Source organism: Myotis davidii, unplaced genomic scaffold, assembly GCF_000327345.1.
Source record: "Myotis davidii unplaced genomic scaffold, ASM32734v1 scaffold109, whole genome shotgun sequence".
NCBI classification, from domain to species: Eukaryota; Metazoa; Chordata; class Mammalia; order Chiroptera; family Vespertilionidae; genus Myotis; species Myotis davidii.
Genome location: NW_006300368.1, coordinates 1,256,611 through 1,267,926, shown reverse-complemented (window position 1 = coordinate 1,267,926; position 11,316 = coordinate 1,256,611). Strand labels below are relative to the sequence as shown.

The following is an 11,316-nucleotide window of genomic DNA, read 5'->3' as shown; positions in this document are numbered from 1 at the left end:
TCTAACTCTCTATCTCTCTCCCTTCCTCTCTGTAAAAAATTAATAAAAAATATTTAAAAAAAATACAAAAGGAGATCATTTAAAAAAAAAAAAAAAGAAAGTAGTAGAGCGCTCAGCGGGCGTGGCTCGGTGGTTGACCATTGACCTACAAAGCAGGAGGTCACAGTCAATGATTCTTTCTCATCATTGATGTTTCTCTCTCTCTCCCTCTTCCTTCCTCTCTGAAATAAAAACATATACATATATATTTTTAAAAGTAGTAAAATTTATGGCTGTGTCCATTTGAGACCACCTCCTATACAGCTGACGCTAAGTCCTTAACTTACTTGTCTCTTGGAAGACCGCAAGGAACCATGGGCAAGAGCTGAAATATGATCAGAACCGGTTGCTACAGGCATTGTGAGGCCTCGGGCAAGTTTCTTAACCTCTCCAAGCAGAAATTTCTTCATCTCATGCCTCTGACCCCAAACACCACAGTATGTCCCCTGGGGCTACCTGGACTTCCCGGACCTAGCAGGGAGGAGCCAAGGGGACCAAGGAGGAGTTATATTTTTCAGGCCAGGTAACACAATCCCAGACCGAAGAGCTAAGGATCCTGGACTGGCCTGAAGGCCCCATCCTTTGAACAAAGGAGGAGAGGAGTCCGCTGAATTAGAAGCAGAGCTGGGATAGATCTCAGGTCTCCAGACTACTGGTCTATAGGCTACTGGTCTACCGGTTGGTCTAGTCTCTAGTGTGACCTCCTCATAGGCCCCCGGGGGACCTGTGTTTTTCTGACACAGGCCCCAAGAGACTAGTCTTTCCCTCTTGGCCGGACCACCAGAATATGAAGAATAAGTAAATCCATAGAGACAAAAGGCCGATGGGTGGTAGCCGGGGCTGGAGAAAGGCGGGGAATGGGGAGTAACTGCTTAATCGGTACATGTTTCCTTTTGGGGTGGTATTGTTGGCACTAGAGGTGGCAGTTGCACACTCTTGTCAATGTGCTAAATGCCACAGAATTATTTGCTTTAAAATGGTGAATTTCATGTTAGGTGAATTTCACCTCAATTAAAAATAAGGGTACAGGTCCTGGCCAGGTAACTTAATTGGTTAGAGCGTCATCCTGATACACCAAGGTTGCAAGTTTCCATCCTGGTCAAGATACATACAAGAATCAACCAATGAATGCATAACTAAGTGGAAAAACCAATCGATGTTCCTCCGTCCCTCCCTCCCTCCCTTTCTCAAATCAATAAATTAAAAACAGTAATTATAATGAAGGTACCTGTAGCTAAGAGATGAAAGGAATAAGAAGAGTGGGCACGTCCCAGGTAGGGGAGGGAAGGTGAAGGAGGGCTGAGGTATGAGGGTGGGAGGAGGACTTGGCCGTCTTCACTCAGCCTCTGAGCTGTTTGCTTCCTCTCAGACTTCAGACTGGAAGCTCCGGGGGGGTGTGGCAGGGACCTCATCTTTTTAGCTGTTTTTAATTTCCAGAGCAGAGCGTCATCACGGGTATACGGATCTTTTCAAACCTCTGGCACCAGTGGAATGAAAGCGAACACGTTAAGCAACAGGAAGATTACCCGCCGCCTACACCAGGGAAGTGAGGATGTCACTGGGCTAAGCGTGTGCCACCTCTGGGCTGCAGGGGAGCTGCCTGAGAATTCAAGGGCAGAGCGGGCCTGCCCGTCACACCCTTGCAGGCAGCACCCACTGCGGCCTGGATGGGGGAAGGGGATGGGGGAGCACCATGGCCCCTTTGTCAGACCCAGGGAGGAGAGTGGGGCAGCTACACGAAGTAGGGGTGAGGAGTTCCCTCCGGAGTCTATCCCTCTGCTTCCCTCCCCTCCACTTGCACAGCTCCTGCACATGCTCAGTGTGCCCAGGAATTGGGTTGGCTGGGGGAGGGCACTGAGTGGCACCCCCACTTAAAGGGACAGTGCCCTCTTGCCTGCACCCAATAGAGGCAATGGGACCGGGCCACCTCTTTCCTCATGAACTGATTGCTTCACCTCGACCCCTTCCCCACTTCTGGCAGCTTCTTCTGCCCCCTCAGCTCCTTTGTCCGCTCACTACCTCTCCTCGTCCCCCGACCCGATTGCGGGCAGGGTCTGTCCGCTGAACACAGGAGCTTCCGCCTGAGGTGGGGGAGTCTTGGATGGGGAAGAAATGAGGATCCCAGGTAGGGCATGAGGAGTGGTGGGAAGCTTCTGCAATCACTCTTGGGAAACATCTGCCTTCTGGGCCTCCCTCCCCTGGCCCAGGTGAGCACGAAGGTCCTGGAAAGCAAATGGACTTGAGAGAAGTAAGGCGCTGGGCATTTGCTCTGGAAAGGCCGGAGGAAGAGAAGGGAGTGTGTCCAAGCCCATCTCCCAGCTGAAGGGGGTGGGGGGCGTGTTGGAGATGGGGGGCAGGGGCTGCAAATCTGAGCTTACATCATTGTGGTGGGTAGGGAGAAGGTCAGGCCTCAGGAACAGTGGAGAGGGAAAGGGGGGGTGCAAAATGAACCTATGCCTGGCCACCGGCTGTAGCTGAGCTGCCTCTTCCCAGAGCTGAGCCTGGAGACCCCCAACTCCACTGGGTGGGAGGGCACTGAGGTCAGGGAACCAGATGGGGGGAGGGGTGACATTGACGTCTTCACTAATCCCTTTCAGCTCCTGCTGCCACTTCCTGGCTCACACCCTTCTTCATTTTCATCTTGCCCCATCCTGTCCCCACCTTTTTTAAAAAAATAAAACATATTTTTATTGATTTTGAGAGAGAGAAAAACATTGATGGAGTCTGCAATCCGGGCATGTGCCCTGGCCGGGAATTGAACTAGCAGCCTTTCAGTGCACAGGATAATGCCCAACCGAGTCACACAGGCCAGGGCCACCGTGGGAATATTGACCCACCTAGGTGCAGGCCTGACCAAGCGTGTGTTTGGGGGTGCGGGGAATGTCTGTGTGTGTTGGGGGTAGAGAGGGCCAGCTGGCAGCTTTCCTGTCTCCAAGCTCCTCAGCTCTGGGCCAAGAAGGGCTGAACTTCTCACCTGCCCCTCCCCCGTGAGAAGATCTTGCCTACTCAGGGACAGCTGACCCAAGCCATCTCCCGACACCCCCACACACCCATCCCCCACACCCTCCAGCAGGCCTCGGGAATCCTCTCTTCCCTCCTAGTTACTAACACACATCCCCCTCCAGGTACACACCCATGGTCCTGGCCCATGGCCTTGCCCCTCCCCTCTCCCTCAGGCTCCACGCTGAGGAATGCAGCAGCAGAGGCTGCCCAGCCTGCCCAGCCTGCCCAGGGCTATGGGTCCTGGCTGGCAACTCAAAGGGGAAGGCAGGCCTTGGGTCAGCATTCCTAGAGTCCCACAAGTCACTCTCTCTAAGGCTTGGGTTTCCTGTCTGCAAAGTGGGGACAGTCGGTCCTCTGGCCCTTCCTGACAGTGTACGGAACGGGGCTAGCAGCCTTGGCCAGAGTTCCAGGGGCAGACCCCACAAGGTGGGAGATTTTGTTCTCTTGAATCCCATCCCTTCCTAGAATCTGTTCTCGCGCCTTGCTTCATTGTAGAAGGGGCTGGTGAGGCCTGCGTGTGGCAGGGCAGAAATGAAAGTTGTCCTGGCAACTTACAGGGTTCATCTGCCTTTCCATCTAGCAGGGGTGTGTGAGCTCGCTTCAGAGCCCAATACTGCTGGCATGTTGGCGGTATCTGCATCACCCAGGCTGGCGCAGCTGTCTATTATGTGCAGATAGGGGAGGGGCTCCCCTCAGAGGGAATGAACCTGCCAGGGTCCAGCCCCCATGAACCATGCGGGCGATTAGGCTCTGAGGAGCAGGGAGCACAGCTTCAGGGGCTCCAGGAAAGCCAGGCCACAGCTCCGCTGGGATCGATTCACTGTCGTCCGCTGCCGCGTGGGCCGATTTTCCTTGAGAAAACTTCCCTTGCATGCTTACTTGTAAGTGCCCTTCCCCTGGCTGCCCAATGTCGGGGTGGGGCTATCAAGGACAAGGAGACACAAGGCGCCCATACCTCATCTACCCCAGCGCTCTGAACAGCGGAGAAGACGGGGAGAACACAGGGAACCCGGGAACACACCCTGAAGGCACCCCTGGGCGTGGGCCTTCTCCAAGATCCCAGCCCTCTCTCCTCTGGGAAGCCCCCAACTCCTCCCAGCGATCTGGCACCGTAAGTCAAGTTCTGGCTGAACCCAGGGGCTCCTGACTGAGCCCCCTCCCACCTCTACACCCCCCTCCATGAAACCTTCAGAGCAGTCTGACTGCTCCCCAACACACGGAGCAGAATTCAAGCATCCTGGAGATCTTGATAGGACCCCAATGCAGAGGTCTGCTGTCCCCCCAGGCTCGGGACAAGGGGGCATTAGGACCCCAAGTCCCAAGCCTTTCTGGGAGGAATGTGCTTTGAATCTCAGAGCCCTAGTGAAACCAGTCCCAGCCACTACATTTGATTTCACCAAAACCATTTATTTTCTCTGTGAAAAATAAGAAGCCATTACCCTAGCCGAGTTGGCTCAGTGGATAGAGCATTGGCCTGTGCGTCTGAATGGTCCCAGATTCGATTCTGGTCAGGGGCACATGCCGGGTTGTGAGCTCGATCCCCAGGAGGGGCCGTGCAGGAGGCAGCCGATCAATGATTCAATCAATGATTCTCATCATTGATGTTTCTCTCTCTCCATCTCCCTTCCTATCTGAAATTAATAATAATAATAATAATAATAACACCATCAAAGAACAAACTGTGGAAATGACAAGGTGGAAGTCAAGCTGTTCTCAGGGGGCACAAGGGAGTGATTTTCATCCACCACCTGCCACCTTGAGACCCAGCTGGCCTACATGTGGATTAAATGGAACTGTCCCCTTGGGCTAAACTGGTGAGGGGGCACCCCGAGGTGCCTGGCTCCCCTCTTGATGCCACATCTCATTCTCCTGCCGCAGCCGCCGGTTCTCTGTCCGCAGCCTCTCCACCTCGGCGGCCAGTTCCTCCACCTGGCGGCAGGACTGGCGGCTGGCGCGGCCCTGCAGCTGCTGCAGCTTCCGGGTCTCCTCCTCGGCCAGCGACAGCCTCCGCTCCAGATCCAGGTAGTCCTGCACCAGCTCCTGCTTGCTGCGGCCCTGCAGGCTCTCCGTGTGGAAGCGCTCGTAGGTCTCGGAGAAGTCCCGCTGCTGGAACTCGCCAGGAGCTTGGACCGGCCCGCCCCCGTCCTCTGCCGCGCTCTCTTCACTGGAGCCCGGGTGCGAGGCCCCCTGGGGCACATCCAGGTCAGGCTCCTCCGGGTTCCGGTCGTTCATCAGGAACTGGGTGGTGTTGTAGGGCGCCACGGCTTGGCCCTTGGCGAACATCTCCTCTCGGAGCCGGGAGGCCCTCTGGCCCTGCTTCTCGTCCCGCTGTTGCTTCTCGTCCCAGCTCAGCTCCAGGTAGGGCCGCCAGTGCCGCTTGCGCTTGGAGGGCCGCCGGCGGTGCTTCTTGCGGCCCAGCACCGCCTCCGCTGAGCAGCCCCTGGGGTTCTGGGTCCGGGCACCCCTACTATTGCAGCCCAGACCACCGCCGGCCCCGGAAAGATCTTCCTCCTCTGAGTGGCTCTCCATCCGGGGTGTCAGGGGCAGGGAACCAGCAGGGTCATGAGGCTCAGGGGGTGTTTCTGGGCTCCTAGAAGAGTCAGAGGTCTAAGGAGAGAACATGAGGAGGACGGGTCACGGCCAGTCTGTGCCTGGAATCCTTCCCTGCCTCTTCACCCCTCCCCACCCCACCTCCAGCTCTCAGCCTTCTGCAACCATTTGTTTGTTTATGGCTTACCTGCCTCCTGTCTGTCCCCAACGGGCCCTAAGCAAGCTAGGCAAGAGCAGGCATTTCAATGTGTATTTCACTCTGCAATTTCAATGCCTCCCATCAAAAAAGCCCCAGGCTTTGCTTAATGCTCTGCGGTCACTGTCTTGAACTTCTTAATATTTTTTTTAAATCCTTACACAGGATATGCTTATCGATTTTGGAGAGAGGAAGGGGAAGGGGGAACATTGACGTGAGCGAGAACATCAATTGGTTGCCTTCTGTACCTGCCCCAACCCAGGATTGAACCCACAAGCTAGGTACATGCTCCGACTGGGAATTGAACCCACAACCTTTTGGTATTCGAGAGGACCCTACAAGGGCTTCTTATTGATTTTTGAATAGAGTCCTTTGCACTGAGCCGCACAAATGATGTCGCTGATCCTGCTCCGGGGAACTTGGATAGCTGGTTCTTTGTCGTTGTTGACTGGTTTTGTTTTAATCCTCACTCGAGGATATTTTCCCATTGATTTTTCAGAGAGTGGGAGAGAGAGGGAAAGACAGAAATATCGATGTGAGAGAAACACATCGATTGGTTGCCTCCTGCACGAGCCCCGACCAGGGCCCAGGCCAGGGAGGAGCCTGCAACCGAGGTGGATGCCCTTGAGCAAAATCGAACCCAGGCCCCTTCAGTCGCAGGCCAACGCTCTAGCCACTGTGCAAAACTGGCTAGGGCGGACAGCTGACTCTTTTCATCCTTTATTTAGGGCTTTGTTTCAACGTCACCTCTTCAGAGAGGCCGTTCCTGGCCAGCCTATCTAAAGTAGCCCTCTCACCCTGGTTGGCTTGGCTTAGTGGCTAGAGCGTCAGCCTGCGGACTGAAGGGTCCCAGGTTCGATTCCCGCCAAGGGCACATGCCTGGATTGTGGGCTCGATCCCCAGTGGGGGGCATGCAGGAAGCAACCAATCAATGATTCTCTCTCATCATTGATGTTTCTAACTCTCTCTCCTCCCTTCCTCTCTGAAATCAATAAAAATATATTAAAACATATATATATAAAAATAAAGTAGCCCTCTCATCTCCCCTTCCCACTAACTCCCTATCATGTGACATAGTTAACATCATACATCACATTTAGCATTTTACCATCTGTCTTCCTCCTGTAAGAATGTGACTTGTCTGTCCAGTTCACCGCTGTGTCCCTGTGTATGGCCCAAGGTGAGCACGTAATAAAAACATGTTAATTGACATAAAGCCCATAAGAGGGGGATCCGAAAGATACACAAGATTCTCTTTTCTGCCAAAACCGGTTTGGCTCAGTGGATAGAGCGTCGGCCTGCGGACTGAAAGGTCCCAGGTTCGATTCCGGTCAAGGGCATGTACCTGGGGTGCGGGCACATCCCCAGTAAGGGTGTGCAGGAGGCAGCTGATCGATGTTTCTCTCTCATCGATGTTTCTAACTCTCTGTCTCTCTCCCTTCCTCTCTGTGAGAAATCAATAAAATATATTTAAAAAAAAAAAGATTCTCTTTTCTGTCATTCTCTAGGGTGAAGAAGATGGAGTGTGCCCTAACCGGTGTGGCTCAGTGGATAGAGCGTCAGCCTGCAGACTGAAGGGTCCCAAGTTCGATTCCGGTCGGGGGCATGTACCTTGGTTGCGGGCACATCCCCAGTAAGGGTGTGCAGGAGGCAGCTGATCGATGTTTCTCTCTCATCGATGTTTCTAACTCTCTATCCCTCTCCCTTCCTCTCTGTAAAAAATTAATAAAATATATTTAAAAAAGGAAAAAAAGAAGACGGAGTGCATTTACTCCAGGCAGAAGTTGGTATTCATCCACATGAGGGGCAGGAAAGAGATCCTAAACAGGGAGAGGAAAGGTCAAACTCTAGTCTGCAGCTGAGAGAATTCTAGAACTTACCTAATTTGCGCAAAGGATTCTGTCTGAGAGTGTGTGTTCAGGGCAGCGGGTTATCTCTGCCATGGTGAGGGTGGGAGTGGGGAGTGGGGAATGAGTTGCTCTAAGTTTGTGGTTTGGGGAATTCTAATAATAACTACTACCAGTGGGATGTTGTTTTATAATGTACAACATAGTTCAGAGACCTCTGGGCATGGGTCCATATAAGCCTAGGGTGTGTATCGGGGGATGTATGCAGCCCTGTAAGAGCTGAAGGTGTGTTACCTGCATTTGGGAGACCCGGAAGAGAACATCAGGGAAAATGAGGTATGTTGGAGTGTGTGTGCATGCGTGTTTGTGTTGTTTTGTTAATTCACCTGCAGGGAGGTCAGTTAAGAGTGACTGCCCTGTCTTCACCAGTGTTTTAGGTCAAATGAGACAGAGCTCTGCCCCACCCTGGAAGAGGCAGTCTGCTGGGAACTCTTAAGGCAGCGTGGCTTGTTTTTGTGTGCACAGTAACTCACCAACCCCGCCCGCCACCCCCCCACTCCGCCCTCAGCCAAAGCTCCCTAATGATCCTTCCCCTCACCCAAATCAGCCCTGCCCCTCAGCCCCACATGCTGCCTCCCTCCTAAAGGCTTGTCCCTCTACTACCATTACCACTACTGCACAGAAGCTGTGTGACCTGGGTGAGTCATCTGCCCTCTCCGAACCTGCTAGCCCTGGCATGCCATGAAGTCCAAATTAAAGAAATCCAGGAAACACTGGAAGTGGCTAGATAGGGTGAGTCAGAGGAGCTGAGTTCTCTCAGCTATAAGGAGTTGTGGACTCGGGGAGAAGAATGGGCAAGGTGGGGGCAGTGAGCGAGAGCACCGCTGGGAGGGTTTGGGCTCCTGTTGCCAGAGCAGGTGACATTCTAATGGCTTCATACAATCTGTCTCTTCATCTCTCCTGGGTGGTATCTTATCCCCCAACACATCCCAAATTATGAACCAATTGCCCAAACTCTTTTCCCTGCCTTAGACTTGGTTTTCAGCCTGGATGTGGCAGAGTTCTGTTGTCAGAAGGCCCTAAGTTTAGACCCTGGATCTGTTGCTTGCTGACGGCATGATTCTAGAAAAGTATTTCAGCTCTGAGAACCTTAATTTCTGTGGCCCAGCCAGCATGGCTCAGTGGTTGAGTGTCAGTCAACTTATGAGCCAGGAGGCCACGGTTTGATACCCGGTCAGGGAACATGCCCGGATTTTGGGCTCCATCCCCAGAGTTGGGTGTGCAAGAGGCAGCCAGTCAATGACTCTCTCTCATCACTGATGCTTCTCTCTCTCTCTCCCTCTCTGAAATCAATAAAAATATGTATATTTTTATATGTATATATTTTTATTGATTTCAGAGAGGGGGAGAGAGACAGAAGCATCAATGATGAGAGAGAATCATTGACTGGCTGCCTCTTGCGTGCCCCCCATGGGGAATTGAGCTCACAAACCCCGCATGTGCCCTTGACCTGAATCGAACCTGGGACCCTACAGTCCGCAGGCCAACGCTCTATCCACTGAGCCAAACTGGTTAAGGCAAATATATATATATATATATATATATTTTTTTTTAAAAAGAACCTTAGCTTCTGTGAAATGGAAATAATAAGTCCTATCCTGAAGGGCTACTAGGATGTCATGAGATAGTACAGATTTAGCATCTGGCGTATTACTCAGCGCATAGTAGGAACTCATTTAAACATATTGATTTTTCCAAATCTGCCAACATATCTGAGACAAGAGACCAGGCTCCCAGATGGCACGATCCATGTCCAGGGCATTCCGGGGACTGGGAGGGCGAGCCTTACCTTGGCCTCCTCCATGGCTGCCGATCGCTCTGTATTACAGTTGGTCTGGTTCGGAGGGGCCCCTTCTTCTGTTCCCAATCTCTCAGCGGATGCCTTTCACTAGTGACACCTGCTTTAAACAACAACAGAAACCTAAGTCCTGAAGGAGAATTCTCAGGAAGACGGGCTGCCCCGGAGTTTTCTACCAAGGCAACAGCAGCCATTTTGTAGCACCAGACCTGCACAACCTCATTTTCAATTGAAGGCCCGGAAGGCTGCCTCCCTCCGACCTGTTTTTCACACCTGCAGCCAGCAAGGGGCCAAATGGGGATAAAGAAACCACCTTCCCCGCCCTGTTTCTCAGGCACAGGGCCTCGGGGCCAGGCCGACATCCTATGCTGCTCACCTGGAAGTCACTGAGGACCAGGCTGGCAGCTAGGAAGGCAGGACTAAGCTTTGTTCCCCCAACAACCAAAGTGGGAAAGCAGGCTGCCTGGGGCGGCCACTGTGCACACAGCAACGCCCTGGAGAGACTCGGAGTGGACTGGGCCGGTGGCTCCAACACGAGGGGGTCCTCTCCAGAGGCCTCAATCTTAACTGCGGCCCCCCAACCCCGACCCAGGCTGGGCTCCAGAAGTCAATGCCTCAAGAAACACGCCTGGGGCCTGAGCTGAGCCTGGGACTGAGGCCTTTTCATCGCCAGGGCATGGCCTGTCTCCCTACTTCCTCTCGGGGTGGGAAACAGAGGAAAGGGGCTTCACATTATAGGGAGCTGGGAAGGAAACCCAAACGGGGTAAGGATGGATTCTTTACGAGAGGAAATGGTCGGGGAAAGAGGTTTTGCAAAGGCGGAACTGACCTATTTGTTGTCAAGGGCAAGGGCTATGCACACCGACTACATCTGCTGTCTTTTTGTGCAATCGCCCGTCTGCAATTCCAGCGCCTCAGCCCTACCTCTTGCTGCAGTTGCAGCAGCTCTCCCCGGTCAAGCCGCTCAGGCGCTATGGTTGGGGGGCGGGGAGGAAGGGGGTAGGAAACAGCTTTTACAGCGCGATGCCTGCTGGGGATTGTAGTTCTTCTGGCCTTGGAAGGCGACCCAGCCTCCTGTCACGTCAACAACTACCCCGCGAACTCCAAAACCCATCTAGCCTTGCGCGGGAGTCGTCCCGCGCTCACCGCTGTCTTTTTATTGGCTGGCTCGTCTGTCAATATTTCCGCTTATGTCGACGTTGACCGTGCGGAAGCACAATCGGATTCGGCCTCCGAACTCAATTAAAGAGTTCATTGATGGCGTTAATCTTTACAAGGCAGAAAATAGATCCGGCCGAGGGGGGAGGGGCTGTGGGCGCGGAGGGATCCCCGGTCCTAGAGGAAGGCGACGAGAAGGAGCGGTGGCCGCCGCCGCCATTTTGGGCTGGGAGGAGGCAGCGGAGGGACTCGCTGCACAGTGAGAGCACCCCCTGGGGGGCGGTCCGGGCGTGGGGCGAGACCGGGCCCAGTGGGCTGCCTGAAGTGGCGACGCCGGGAGACGGCGGGAAGTGGGATCGGGGACCTGGGAGGTGAAGGTTGGAGTCTTCCCAGCCGGGCCTGGTCCTCAAACCGTCCCGGCAGCCTCGCCGCCTCGCCTCTCCCTGAGGGCGGGGTTCTTGGGTCATTACCGCGTGTTTCCCGAGACCCCAGGTTGGGGAGAGACCGGGTGAAGCGACTCTCTTCTGCTGTCCTCCCACGGGGGCGCAGGTCATGCGGCCGAGCGCTGTCAAGTTCTTTTCCCGGCCCCATTCGGCCTGGGTATGGCGGCCACCCCGACCCCAGCCCCCGCCCCCACTTCGACGGGCGAAGTGGCCAAGACGCCA

General features: G+C 54.0%; 1 protein-coding gene across 5 annotated transcripts; it reads right to left on the bottom strand.

Moving 5' to 3' along the window:
• Nucleotides 1-4,636: 4,636 nt before the first annotated feature.
• LOC102761942 (protein HEXIM2) lies at nucleotides 4,637-11,310 on the bottom strand. 5 transcript variants are annotated; one of them, XM_006776894.2, is made up of 3 exons: nucleotides 10,323-11,310; nucleotides 9,485-9,596; nucleotides 4,637-5,649 (listed from the first exon to the last, which is right to left on the bottom strand). In XM_006776894.2, exons 2-3 carry the CDS (start codon nucleotides 9,497-9,499, stop codon nucleotides 4,849-4,851), a joined length of 816 nt encoding a protein of 271 aa, XP_006776957.1. In that variant the 5' UTR covers nucleotides 9,500-9,596; nucleotides 10,323-11,310; the 3' UTR covers nucleotides 4,637-4,848. The 5 variants fall into 5 exon arrangements, with proteins under 5 accessions (XP_006776957.1, XP_006776956.1, XP_006776958.1 ...); XM_006776893.2 differs by having other exon boundaries at nucleotides 9,485-9,593; XM_006776895.2 differs by having other exon boundaries at nucleotides 10,418-11,310.
• Between the last annotated feature and the right edge of the window lie 6 nt (nucleotides 11,311-11,316).